Source organism: Amborella trichopoda, chromosome 10, assembly GCF_054954075.1.
Source record: "Amborella trichopoda isolate Santa Cruz 75 chromosome 10, AtrichopodaSantaCruz75HAP2 v2.0, whole genome shotgun sequence".
NCBI lineage: Eukaryota > Viridiplantae > Streptophyta > Magnoliopsida > Amborellales > Amborellaceae > Amborella > Amborella trichopoda.
In genome coordinates this window covers 1,671,131-1,685,806 of record NC_142345.1, presented here as the reverse complement: position 1 = coordinate 1,685,806, position 14,676 = coordinate 1,671,131, and the positions used below count along the sequence as shown (strand labels likewise).

At 36.3% G+C, this 14,676-nt stretch overlaps 1 protein-coding gene across 2 annotated transcripts; it reads left to right on the top strand.

Annotated features, from left to right (window-relative positions):
- The first annotated feature begins 1,682 nt into the window (after window positions 1-1,682).
- Window positions 1,683-8,750, top strand: LOC18427963 (uncharacterized). 2 transcript variants are annotated; one of them, XM_088850363.1, is made up of 3 exons: window positions 1,683-2,694; window positions 5,871-6,010; window positions 6,661-8,750. In XM_088850363.1, the coding sequence occupies exon 3, from the start codon at window positions 6,735-6,737 to the stop codon at window positions 8,286-8,288; it is 1,554 nt and encodes a 517-aa protein (XP_088706489.1). In that variant the 5' UTR covers window positions 1,683-2,694; window positions 5,871-6,010; window positions 6,661-6,734; the 3' UTR covers window positions 8,289-8,750. The 2 variants fall into 2 exon arrangements, with proteins under 2 accessions (XP_088706489.1, XP_011621089.2); XM_011622787.3 differs by having other exon boundaries at window positions 5,871-6,035.
- The last annotated feature ends 5,926 nt before the right edge of the window (window positions 8,751-14,676 follow it).

Sequence of the window (14,676 nt, the reverse complement as noted above, 5' to 3'; positions counted from 1 at the left end):
TAAACTTTTCCCATTTTGTAAAGATGGCCGAGAGAGAATCAATAAAGATGCTACTTTATAATGTAGAACTACGGATGCCCCTCAAAAATCCATCAGAAAAGTTAGTTTTAATGTTGAAAAACCCTTTCATTGATCATATCGACATCGAGATGTATTACTACGAAAAATAAAAAGATTCTAAGTCTTAAAAATAATGCATTTTACAACATATTATCTACACCGTCCATTTCATATATTTATAGATCAACTTAATTTTAACTATTTTTAAAATTTAAAATTTTATTATTAGATATAAAAATAGATTTTGTGATAATCCTAATAACATTTTACATCAAAATTACATACCATGATAAAATTTGAAGGTGCACGTTACCTCTACACCTGCGGATGCATCCGTATGCCAACTGCACCCCTAAAAGAATTTGATTTTATGGAGTTGAGAGAGAGAGAATTTAATTAACGAACCAGGTTTGAGAGAGTGATATTTAATCAAGAAATGAATAATTTTGAAAAGATGAGTGCAAGAGAGATGGTGAGAGAAAGACGATACAAATTTTCCAATGGGCTTAGAGAGAGAGAGAAAGCAAAACTTATTTAATTATTTTGTAAAGACAGGCTGGAGAGTGAATACAAAAATAGAGAGAGAAGACTAATCTTAATTTTTGTAAACGTGTGGTTTATATGAGGTTGCAACTGTAAAAAATCAAATTAAAATGCATCTCAAAATTTATCATGAGATGTAATTTTGGCGTAAATTTTTTTTGCGCCTCTAAATATTGTTATGAGTTGTAATTTTGGTGTAAATTTTTTTTAAAATGGTGCAAGAATCTATTTTTATCTCTAATTATAAAATTTTAAACTATGAAATAGTCCAAATAAAGGAGATACATAAATATATGAAATCTTGAAAATAGATGGTTTAGATAATGTGATGGGGGATGTACTATTTTTAAGACTTGAAATCTCTTTTTTCTCCATATTTATACATCTCAATATCAAGATGATCAATTAGATGTTTTTTCCACATCAAAACCACTTGGTGCACCTTAATTCTACATTTTAAGATGTCAACCTTATATAAACTTTTTCGTTTTCGTGAAGTTCAATGAGAGAAGAAAATCATTCATAACTTTGTTGGGGGAGATCAAACAACCTACATTAAAAAGAACTAAAACATTTATTAATTTAAAAAAGAGAGGATGTAAGAGAAAAAAACATACAACCATTTTATAGGTAATGTATTAATACAAAAAGAGGGGGAGAGAGAGAGAGTTGGGGTGGCAATGGATGACGTCCAAGTCCAGGTTCAGGTCCAAATATTGGAGCCGAACACTATTTAGGTACGGGTTTGGGTCCATGTGGAGCGGACCCGAATACGTTATCATTTAAATAATATTTAAATGAGTATAGCAATTTTTTTGTTGTAATATTTAAATAATACACGTATATGTTTAACATAATATTTAAAATATATCGAAATATTTTTTGGTCGGGCCCGGTCTGACCGACCCGTAGCCACCTCTGGCTTATGAAAGAGATACCAAACCAAATTAATTTTCTAAAGAAAAGGCAGTTTAGGTCAGCTACCCATTGTTGTCATTCCATTAATTGATTGAGGCTATTATTGTAATTGTTCATAGGGATTACGTCTCTATGTGAAAAGAATCACCGGTTGTTGAATTGAATTAACCGGATGTACGTCGCCGGATACAAAAATTAAAAAACCCTAAAAAAAACGAACCCTAGCTTTCCCGTCTATTTCGCCGTCAATTCTCTGCAAATTATTTCTGGTTTTTCTTCGATCCCTTTGATCGCATCTCCAATACACTGTTCTCATCTATCAGATCTCGTTCTCCTCTCTCGATTAATAGTAATTTTCCCCTTTCTTTGTATGTCTTCCGATTTATAGGGTTAGGGTTTCGAGTTAGTCTGGATCTCCTCTTGATCATCAGATCTATGAGTGATTCGTGTTTGTTATACAAATACTGATCATTCCCCTCTGTTAATTGACTGTAATATCTCTTATTTTTCTTTTTTTTTGGGGTTTAGATCTAGGGTTTCTGATTTTCCCTTGATTTAGGGTTTGTGACCGGTTTTGATACCTGAAATCATAACGGCCTGTGTGCAGGAGTGTTAACCCTAAATTTATTTGTGTTAGCTTCTCTTGTTTTGACAAAAAGTTGTCCTTTCGATTTAGGGTTCCTGAAATTTTTGGGGATCCTTAACTGATCTAGGTATCGTTCTGAAAATTTATCCCTTTGGCCTTTCCAACGAATAACCGTATTAATTGTTGTTAATTTTGCCCTTTTGACCAGAATTTTGGATCTCGGGCTTAGTTCTCTCGAAAATCGCAGGGTCTCCTATCGATTTTAGGGTTTCCTTGCGAAAAAAATGTCCCAACTGATTCCCCTCATTCATTTGTTGAATTTCATGAATCCTTAGATCAAGGGTTAGCATTTTTGTGAAATTGCTCTGTTTCTCTTCGATCTTAGGGTTTCTCTGTGGAAAATATATATTTTTCATGTAAAAATTATTCTGCTAATTCAATTCATTGTAATTTTGCCTTGGTAGACCAAAATTTAGGATCTAGGGTTGCGTTTTGGGAATTCCCCTGCTCTGATAAATAAGCCTTTCTGAATTCTGCCTGTTCGATCCAGGTCTTCAAAAAATTTCACCCTTATCCACAATTTGAAGGTATGAAATGTTCTGAGTATAAATTATATTCTGTAAAATGCTTACATAGATCTTAATCTCTATTTGCATGACTTCGATATTTGATTGATCCCAATTTTTTTAAATATGTGAATTTTTTTTTTTTTTAATCATTCTCGTAAATTTGGTTGCTTAATATTTCCATATTCATTGTTGCTAAATTTTAGTATGCAAGTTCAGGAAGAGAAAAAAAGGCAGATGTTAATTGGTGGTGTCTCAAGGGTTTGTATTAATCTTGTCATCTTTGATATTTGGGAGTGTTGCTGCAGGGGCAATTTGGTCTTTTCTGCATCTCAAGTATATGCGTAAGGATGGGTGTATGAATATGCTTTAACCTAAGTATAGGTTTTGGGGATATTTAAATATTTTTTCATTTACGGTTATAAGTTGTAGCGGTTTGTATTAACCTCGTCATCTTTGTTGTGTGTTGGACCAGGGGCAATTTGGTCTTTTGTGCACCTTAAGTATTTACATAAGAGATTATCCTTAAGCCTTACATTATAGGGAGTGTACACAGACCATTTACTTTTGATACAAGTTGGTCACAATTACCGGCAACCATCCGATGTGAAATCTGAAATCACAAAGTTCGAAAAAATTTCTTTTGAGGTTTGAGCTTGGTCAATAAGTGTTTGTGTTTTTTTGTTTTTTGGGTCGGGGGGGGGGGGGGGGGGGGGGGGGGGGGGGGGGGGGGGGGGGGAGGGGGGAGATTGTGCAAGTTGTAGTGGTTTGAATATTACTAAACTGTAATATCAGTATTGTGTGTTGTTTGAATATTCCTGAAGTGTAATATCAGTATTGTGTATGTTTGTTGGGTTACAATATAAAAATGGTGGCTGGCAATTTACTACAGTAGCTTCCACAAGTTCTAGTTTTGGGGACAAATGTTTTGTGATATCTGAAAGGCTGAGTAAGGGGTGTCAAAGTCCACTGAAGTTAAAGTGTTCAATTTTTTAATGCCTCTTTACAGTGTGTTTTTTATCGCCAATCAATGTTTTTTTTTTCTCTCTTTTTGTTGGGGTTGGTTAATGGGACCATTGATAGTGCTCCTGGCATCAAAGTGTCTCAATGGGTTTTGTCTTTCTGATATAATGGCTGGACTAAGATTTCAAATTTTTGAAGAAGTTGACTACATAAAGAAAGTCTGCTCAATACTACCTTACATTCAAGCAAGTCAACCTATTTTGCATTGCTTTAGAGTTTAGACAAAGCATTATGACTTCAACTAAAGTATAGCCATTTGCAAAGCACTCTTTCTTAAAAATACAGTGCTGCTATTCACGAAGTGGATTCTCATTGCTAGAAGACTAGTTTGCAACTCTATCTTAATCACATTTCTCTCTGTCTGAATGGAGCATCAAGTTGGACAATGAATGGATGGAATATTCATGTTAAGTATTGAAGAAGTTTTGTTTTGGAGAGAATAAAAACCTGCATATTTTCTAGTAGGAAGTCTTTAAGAGGTTGTTGGCTCCAACCCGTCTGGATTCCTCTTTTAAGTTCTTTAGCCATCTTCTCATCAACATTACGTGTCGATCATGTCTGCCTCATCTCCATCACACAAACACAACAATGGGACACATTTCAAAGTACTCTTATAAAACACCCTATTTATTATAAGACTGGTTTTATTTATCCAGTAAAAAAATCCTTAATGAGGCAAGACTAGCTTGGATACCAGGAACTTAGAAGATGTTTTTGGATCTTGCTAACAGAATCACAGTGAACTAACATATACTTAATCAGAATCCTTCTCTTGCCTATATAAAAAAGATAAATTCCAAATTTAGATGTAGGTGTTGTAGATGATTTCCCTTGAATATCTCATGGCGATTTACTTCCCAAAATCAGACAGTTGTAGAGACTGAACCTGACCAGTTGGATACTACGATAACAATTCTCATATCCAACTACATGTATCAGACTATCAAAACTAGTCTATGTAAAGAAAAAACCACCACTTTGCAACTAAAGTATAGCCATGAAGTGTCTTGGCCCTCTTCCTTGCTATTCCTCCTTCCGGAGCAAGTGCCATGTTCATCACATTCTATCACAAAAAACAAAAAACAAATCCACCACTATGACCTTGATAAATCTGGTAGTAATCTTATCCCACCTGAGATCTTCCTTAAAACCTGTTCTATTCCCTCTCATGAGCCTAGACATAGAGGGACCCCTTTCTAATGTTGTACCCACAAACTACAGTTCAAAATCACCATAACCATGAACCTTAAGAGTTAAGATTTGTCTCTATTGAATAGTTGTATTGCGTTAAAAAATCAACTGTGAGTAAAACCCATTTTATTGGTTCATAGTCTATGCAGCCAAATTTCTTACAACGGATGTAAATCTCTTGAAGGTTTTTCTGTATTTAATGAATTGCAGTCAACTGTCAATAAAGAAAAATCTCCTAATGATTTTAGGGTGAGGTACTTTGTATTTAGAGAATGCCATAAGGGTGTGAATTAGCCAAAAAGAGGATGCCAAGGGTGTTTTCCATGCAAAAGAAAGGCACTCTTGTGGGTTTTCAAGGATTTATGTTATTATGGTGCTTATTCATAAATCCCATGGAGATTTGCTCTATATTGCTGATTCCCAGTGAATTGCTGCAAATGCTGCTGGTTATACTTATTTGGTAGATGTTTAGCCTTGTACATACCCAGCACTGGAATTTATGCTTCATGAGATAATTTTGTAAAGCATAATTTCTGTAGGAGATTCCATGCATTTTCAGAATTTTTTTTCCCTCTCTGATTGTTTGATGAGTCATTATTCTACCTTTCTGTAATTATAGTTTCCAATCTGGAACTCTTCTTTTCCTTTTCTATTCTAGATAGGCCAATTATAAATTTTACAACATACTATGATTGATCATTGTACATTGGGATCATTACCATCCAACCAAATGATGGGCTTACCATTGGGGTCGTGTCTTTTTTGTGGGCCACATTCTTTCTCCTTCACCATTCATAATTTCATCAGACGTTGTTGATCACAATAGCCTATAGTTTTGTTCAGTCCAATGAATTATAGCATGCTTTCTCAATGCAAGTGCTTTTTTGCAAATTTGTTTTCTGCTGGCATGTACAAAGCAAGACCTGCCTATCAATGTACTTTTGCCACCTTAGCTTGTTCATGAGCAATGGATGGTCTTGCAGGTGAAAATATGGTTTTTAAGCAAAACAAGCGTCCCTTCGGTGATGATGAGTCTTGCCAGCTTTCTTTTAAGAAACATGCCATTCAGTTTGACCACAGTAATCAGCTGTCTGCTTATGTAGAGATTGTTCCTTTCAGCAAGGTACCTCACAAGTTTTGCATATCAGGTAATGTAAAGAGAAAAGAAGTTCGAAGTTGTTCTTATAAAAAACGTGTTCGTATTGTTGATTAAGATTTTGGTGAACTTGACCTATTGCTGAAAGTCAAAATGAAGCCGATGTTGTTGGCTGACACCTGTTTTAAGTATTCTCACTGCAACCATTGCTGGAAATCGACCAATTGCTATATGTTTTTTCCTTTGAATTTTGAAACTAAAAATGGTTCCTTTTCCCTTACCTTTTGGAAATCAGATCTGGTATCTGGTGGGGACTGGTCAATTCCAACTTCAAGTAATTTGTTTCTTCAAAAGCATACATTTCCCTTTCAGTTTTGAAAAATTACCAAAAATTCTTCCCATTCTAGAAGAACACCATTGATTATGGAAGGCGCAAAATACCATACAAACCGTGCTCTTGTGCTCTCCCTATCACTGATTTTGGGGATGGACACCGGAGAGAGATGTAGTTCTCCGTGTGTTGAGGGAGGGAGGGAGAAGGAGGTAGGTTTGTTGATATCTTTTACAAATCTAGAAGGTCTGGAAACAGTTTTAAATCAAAGGTTTGAATCATGTAGTTGCGGGAAAGATTTATTTATTTTGGCTATCTTTTACTAACTGGCCTCTGGTTCGGGCAGCTGAAGAAGCTGATGAGAGGTTGGCAAAATCCCAAGCAGAAGAAGCACTCCACGCCATCAGAGAACCTCTATCCATGCCTAATATCATGGACGCCAGGCTTATCTCTGATAATATGAGATCTCCTTCAAAAATATGCAGCCTTGCATGGCAGAAAAGCATGGACCCTGAAGAATATGTCGACTCACACTCGCCTTCTCACACTGTGGGTTCCCCTTATCCATATGAAAGTGAAGAGCCAACAATACCTGTAACTCATTTGAAGGAACCAGTCCGGTCTTATCTTGATTACCCTCCTCAAAGGCTCATTCCAGTGGGTCCTGATCATCAGGTGGATGTCCCAGAATGGAGCTCGTGTGCTTCTTCGAGGACTCTTGATCTAGGGATAGGAGACAGAGAACAAAGGCTCCCAGTTTCTTGTGCATATCCTATGCTTACAGATGCTGTTGATCCAGAGAGACAGGGAGATGGAGAGAGGAGGCCAATGGATGCTACACTATGTTTGACGCCAACTCATGTTGCCGATCTAGAAAGAGAAAGGGAGAGAGAGCATAAGCTGATGGGTACTTGTGTGCAGTCGATGCCACACTTCAGCTTGGATGGTGTGATTTTAGGGCGCGGCAGGAGCGATTGTTGCTGCCCTGACCGTGGCTCAGTCAGATGTGTGAAGCTGCACATAGCGTTGAGGAGAGAGAAACTGATGAATGAATTGGGGAAATCCATGTTCATCGAGTTAGGGTTTGAGGACATGGGAGAGGACGTGGCGGAGAAGTGGAGTGAAGAAGAAGAGAGGGTTTTCAGTGAGGTGGTTTACTCGAACCCCGCTTCATTGAATAGGAACTTTTGGGATTACCTCTCTCTAGCTCTCAAGATGAGGAGTAAGAAAGAGCTGGTTAGCTACTATTTCAATGTTTTTGTTCTTAGGAGGAGGGCCGCCCAAAACCGGTGGGATCCATGCATTGCAGATAGCGATGATGACGAATGGAGGGACGGTGATGAGGAGGTGTTTGGGGCCGAGGACGATGATGATTCAGTTGTGGATGATGATGGTGATGTTGAGGACCATGATGATGTGGATTATGATGGTGATGGCCATGTTGATGATGATGTTGATGGTGGCCATGTTGGCGAGGATGAAGATGATGAGGATGGCGATGACGATGATGATGACGATGGTCATGATCATGCGGGGGTGGATGTAGAGGATGGTGTGGGAGATGATGATGTGGGTGCAAAGCATGTGAACATGATGGTGAGGCTGGAGAAGAAGTCTTTAACTGATGATGGCGAGCATCCATATGGTGGTGAAGGTAAGGGCATGGCGGATGGCATGGATGATGCTGATGTACAGGATGACTCGTGCATGTCATATGAGGGGGGCCATCAGCATGGCGAGCCCATGGCAAATGCGTCTCAACAGGTTGTAGAAGTGAGAGATACGAATGTAGAAATGGGGAATTTCGGGGGCATGATGGAGCCTTGTGATGAGAAGTTGTGGGTCGCTGGCTTTTTGAATGGGCCAAAGAAGACTATTGATTTCTTGTCGACAAATAATATGATCAGAGAGGTTTTTGGAGATGAAGGTTGGGATAACGATGGTTCGGAGAGAGACGGTTCTAGCATCAGCTAGGTCCTGTGTGAGAAAAATATCGGGTCGATCTCTTGTCGGTCTTCCTCGCAATTACCATTTCTCTCTCTCTCTCTCTCTGAACTTAATGGAGGCTCTGATTGGAGGGTAGTGAGGGCCAGGTATGAGGCGGCAATATTCTTTTTGTTAGGAGTTATTTACATGCTTTCGAAATATTATTGTACATGCATGCATGCTGGGGAAGATGCAGACTTGTGCTCATGTAAACTAGGGAGTCATAGATTGATGAAGTGGGTTTTGTTTGTTTGTTTGAGAGAGATGAATGTGTGCTCCCTCATACTCATCTTCTGTGCATTTATTTTTTATCAATTCAATGTAATGCTGCATTGCCCCTCTCTCCCCTAACCCATTCTCTATGTAACTTGTTACTGTACAAAGCTGTACTTGTATACTTCTATTTTATATCTGCCCAGAAAAAGCACTTCTGGCATTGAAAACTTGCAACTTCAGCGTTTCTACCTACCTACATTGTCATGGATTTACAAAGGGGTGCCGAGGCTCTAAATAATAAAGTAAAGTGCACCTTCAAATAGTGTCGAGAATTGTGGTTTTAATACTTGAAATCCATGTGATAGTTGTAAGATATATTTTCATTTCTAATTATAAAATTTAAAGCTAAAAAATAGTGTAGATCGAACAAATCAATGAAAACTTGATAATCTTGAAAATTGATGTCTAAAAATGTATTACAAGATGTACTATTTGCAAAACTTGAAATTTGTTTTTTATCATGTCCATATATCTTGAAGTCGAGATATTTAATTTGAGTGAAAACAACCTTTTAGGCCTCAAGCTTATAAAAAAAAAATCATTTAAAAAAAAGCTAATGAGCATGGCTTTGCTTTCCTGGTGGAGATATTCCCAAGAAGGAAATCAGTAATGGACTCAAAAGTAAGGCCAGAAGAAATAGGGGGAATTGAATATGTCCCTAACTCAGAGAGGGATTGTCTACTGCAAGTGTACGGTCCAAAGATACATGGGAACTGTGTTAGGGAAGGGCAATAGCATCTCATTTGGATTTGGATATCTTTATAGGGAACTGTGTTAGGGAAGGGCAATAACACCTCATTTAGATTTGGACTTCCCTGATATCTTTATAAGATAGTGTATGAGAATGCTAGAGAATTGAATAGATACCATGTAGTATATTCTTTCTAGGAATCAAAGGATTAGGGGTTGCAATTGACACGATCCCGTCCCTTGACTCTATACCGTATATGTTGGAGGGCAGCATATTGCGGGACTATGACATGGGTTCAAGGGGTGGAGTCATGACAACAATGGACCCGAACCCGGACCCAGACCCAATATGAGTCCAAAATTTGAGTATAGGTTCAAAATTTGGACTTGGAAGGTTGGGTCTGGGTCCAAATATTGGACTCGAGCACTATTTGGGTCCAGGTTTGGGTCTATGTGGATGGATCTGGATTGGATCCAATTCGAATAGTGTTATTATTGAAATAATATTTAATATTTAAATATTATTTAATTGATATTAAATAAATAAAAGTATATATTTTAATTATAATATTTAAATAATATATAAATATATTTAATATTTCAACCCGACCTGCTGCGACCCCTATGAAAGGATGAATGATGCATTAGTAAAAAAAAAAAAGAGGAAGCAAAAAAAAGGGGATGTGGTTTGTATTAGTTACACAATCTAAAATAATCAAAATAAGGTATACCACCAAATTTTATTAAAAGATGAAATTTTAGTTTCAAAAGATTTTAGGATGACTTCAAAATCTATTTTTATCTTTAATTATAAATTTTTGGATTTAAAAAATGGTTCGAATTGAGTAGATCTATTAACACATGAAAATCTTGAAAATGGACGGCCCAAATAATGTGTTGCAATATGCACTATTTTTGAGAATTGAAACTTTTCTTTTTGTTTTTTTCATACTCATACATCTCGACATCAAGATGATTAACTAGAGGGTTCTCCAACTTCAGAACACATTTTACGATAGATTTCTTAGGTGTAGCTTAATTCTACATGTAAGGTTGCACCGGTGTAGCTTAATTCTACATGTAAGGTTGCACCTTATATAAACTTCTTTCAGAAAAAAGAATGAATGATGTATTCATAATGTAATTAATATTAAAAAAGAAGATTATAGATATACAAGAAAGATTGCACCAGTTATATTATTACAATCTACAAAAGAAAGATGAAACTATCTGGAAGATTACTTTTGACAATGCCTCTACAGTAAAGTTTGTGTATGTTTTGATACTTGGAAGACAAAATAAGACAAGTTAAATGGGTGTATCAAAGGCATGGGACCTGGCCTTACTACATCAAATCCAAGCATTTTTGTATAGGTTTTGGGACTGAGAAAGATGCTAATGGTAGATAGGCTGAGAAGGAGAGGTATGTTCTTACTAATGTGTGTCAATTTGTAACATTGATCACTTATTTAATTATTTGTACATATGGAATTACTTTTGAGTAGTGAAGGTCCTTGCCATTGTCTAAGATAGATACAGTCCTTTGGCGCATGTTGTTTATTACTTTGAAGCAATGGTTTAAAAACCGGATCGGTGACCCGGATCGGGCTTTTCAAAAACCGATCCGGATCGGCGAATCGGCGATCTGGATCGGCGAATCGGCGATCCGGATCGGAATCGGGTGAATCGGTCAGAATAAAGCTTCAAAAAAATCCGAAAAAATTATTAAAATTCATTATAAATATTGGTTTTTAGGAATTCAATAAAAAATGAGGGTACTCCATTAAGAATTTTCATGTTTTTGAATGAATATGCGAATATTGATATGTTCTTTCCCTGCATGAACCGCTATTCAGCATTTAATTTACAGTATTTCGTGCTCATCCCTACACTGTTGCTGTTGGGACTCGATATGTGAATAATATGGCTGGGATAGGGTGGCCTCAGAATCATCATCTCTCTCGTTTTCTCTTTGAATAATATGGATTAAAAAAAAAAAAAAACAAATTTTCAAAAAAATCTATCATGGATTAAAAAAAAAATCACAAATTTTCAAAAAATTCTATCATGGATTACAAAAAAAAATTCGATCATGGATTAAACAAAAAAAATCACAAATTTTCAAAAAATTCAATCATGGATTACATAAAATTCGATCATGGATTACATAAAATTCGATCATGGATTACAAAAAAAAACAAACAAAAAAAACAAAAAATTCAATCGTGGATTACAAAAAAAGAAAAAAATAGTTCGATCATGGATTACAAAAAATTCAATCATGGATTACAAAAAACCCTATCATGGGTTACAAAAAAAGCAAAAAACAAAAAATTCAATCATGGATTAAAAAAAAACAAACAAACATTTCAATCATGGATTACAAAAAAAAAACAAACATTTCGATCATATATTACAAAACATTCGATCATGGATTACAAAAAATTCTATCATGGGTTACAAAAAAAAAAAAAAAAACAAAAAAATCGATCATGGATTACAAGAAAAGAAAACAAACATTTCGATCATGGATTACAAAAAATTCTATTATGGGTTACAAAAAACCAAAAAATTCGATCATGGATTACAAAAAAAATCTATCATGGATTACCAAAAAAAAAAAAAAAAAAAAAAAAAAAAAAAAAAAAAAAAAAAAAAAAAAAAATTCCGTACGGAAACGCCGATTCACTGTTCGGACTCGCCGATTCCGTACAGTGAATCGGCGATTCACTGTACAAAATCGTCCGGTTCTCTTTAAAACCGGACGATTTCCGATTTTTGAGCGATCCGGTTCCTTTTTCACTATTTCCGAGTCGAACCGGGCGAGTCCGGTTCGACTCGACGTTTTTTAAAACGCTGCTTTGAAGACATCTTTGGAGAGAAGAATATATGAATTTTAATGGGGGTAATCTTGGGGATTGAGTCCAAGATAATGGCTTTTCTTGTTAAGTGGACTAGTATCTCAAAAGAATGCAGAGGAATTCCTAGGAATGACATCAGTTACTGTTTTAGAGAAGTCATTAAATTGAAACTAGGAAAAAACTATCAGCGGTCGGTGTCACTTTTTTTCAAGCCGATTTGAATGGATGGTTAGGATTGTTCATGTCACGTCAAATGGTGTTTTATTTTTATCTTTTTTAAAAAAATATTTTTGAGTGGGCATTTGGGGCGTCTCATCTGCTTGTTGGGGCAAAGAAAAAACATAATATATATATATATATATAGAAAAAGTTTTCCCGACGCGGTGAAAATAAACAGTGATTTTTTCTACCTTCATCACCGTCCAAAGTTCATCGTACCGTTACGATTGTCAGGTAGTATTTTATTTTTCATTTTTTTTTACAAATCGAAATAACCTGAAATTTGGAGCGTGTGTACATATTAGTGAGTCGCATTTAATAAAAATAAAAAAACAAAACAATTTTTATAAAAAATTGACCAAAATACCCCAAAACATTTTAGAGGTATTTTGGTTAATATTTTTCATGTAAAATATTTTTTTGATATTTTTAGTAGATTCGCCTATTTTTTATGAACATACGTTTTAAATTTCAGGTCATTTCGATTTTTTAAAAAAAACTTAAAAATGAAAACTACTGGACATTCATGACCGTGAGTTGAACTTTGGACGGTGACAAAAATAGACAAAATCACTGTTCATTTTCGCCTATAGACGTTTTGTAGTAGCTTCCATTATACAAATATATATTGTACATAAATAAATGACCAAACTTAAATTTTGTTACAAAATGGTGTAATAGAATACGTATTAGAAATAAAATACCCATAGTTAATAGGATCAAGCGGTGACACTTGAGAGTTTTGTGACATTGCGACTCAAGCCATCACATCCATCAACTCAGATCTAACAGCTGAGAGCAAGGATCGCACATACTTTATACGTAGGTGGGTCACCTGTAAAGCGTTGTCTTTACAAAATGTTTTATGCTAACACTCAAAAAAAGAAAGAAAAAGGAAGTGAATTGTGGCCCTACTTTAGTATATAATATTTTGGCATAACTCAAAATCCATACACTTATGGGTAGTTTTTGAGATAAAATAACCACACCTGCGGTTTTAGCAAGTTAGCATGTAACTAGGGTTGGCGATTGGCTTGGATCCAGCATGTGACTAGGGTTGGTAATGCACTATAGGTAGAGAGACCTTGGATTGGAACCATCTAAAGCTAGGGCTGGCAATGGGTCGAGTTTGGCCCGGACCAAAAAAATATATTATGGGACTCGGACCCGAAGTCACCGGACCCAAACCCCGACTCAGATTCGAAAATATAATGTGGTTCCTGGACTTGACCAAAAAAGTAAAATATCTATGTACTTAAATATATTTATATAAAATTGAGAAATGTGAGACCCAGACCTAGACCCAAATAGTGTTAGGGTCAAAGATTTGGGCCGAACCCGATCCGTCGGGTCCAATTTTTGGACCCAAACCCAGACCTAGGTCGGGTCTAGCCGTCGGGTCTAGGTCCATTGCCACTCCTATCTAAAGTTTAGGATTGGTATCTTATACTGTAAAATAGTACGTTTTATGCATAGAAGTCATAAACAACCCAAGCCATCAGAGCTTTTTTTGAACGGTATATAAAATAAGACAGTTGGGGTGCCTTATTTCCCATCCAAAGTTTTATGAATCGTTTTTTTTGGATTTTTACTGCAGTCAATGGTAAAACTTAGCTGCCCGATTTCACAATGAGGCTAAGTGTCAATTATACACCACAATTGCCTGATTTCATTCCTGGTGGTTGAGGTTGATAAAGGTTTGTCTTGTGTTCACTTCCTAGAAAAATTCTCTGAGGAAAATTTCGTTGATGTAGACTGAACTCGGGCCTCACTTTTTTTTTTTTTCTTATAACATTAATTGTAAATTCATTAAAGAACTGAGAGTAGGGGTGGTAATGGACCCAAACCCGACCGGAAGCCGTAGGGTAGACCCAACCCAAGTCCAGGTATGCGTCCAAAAATTGGACCCAATGGATCGGGTCCAGGTCCAATCGGGTCTGGTCGGGTATGGATTTGGTTGGGTCTGTTTGGGTCCGGGTCCAGATCTGGATCCAAGTCCTACATATATTTTCAGGTCTTCATTATCATCATTTTAGCCTTTTTCCACATGTATTTTCAGGTTCTAATTTATGAAAATAGTTAAATATATTTAAATAAATATATATTTGAATTTTTGGTCGACCCAGACCCGACCCAACCCGTTACCCGAGTTTGTAAGACTTGTCCTAATCCAGAAATCATTGGAATGACCTCGCCCTAGCCTCTCACCAGTTATCATCTTAGTGTGTATGTCAGAGAGATTTGTTTCTAATATAGGTTGAGGGGGAATTTGGTGAGATCTTAGAGATTTGTTTCTAATATAGGTTGAGGGGGAATTTGGTGAGATCTTA

Coding starts and splice junctions, on each gene's coding strand:
- LOC18427963 (XM_011622787.3), top strand. CDS start 5,879: ATGGTTTTTAAGCAAAACAAGCGTCCCTTCGGTGATGATGAGTCTTGC. Junction 6,036..6,660: donor TCACAAGTTTTGCATATCAG/GTAATGTAAAGA, acceptor TGGTTCGGGCAG/CTGAAGAAGCTGATGAGAGG.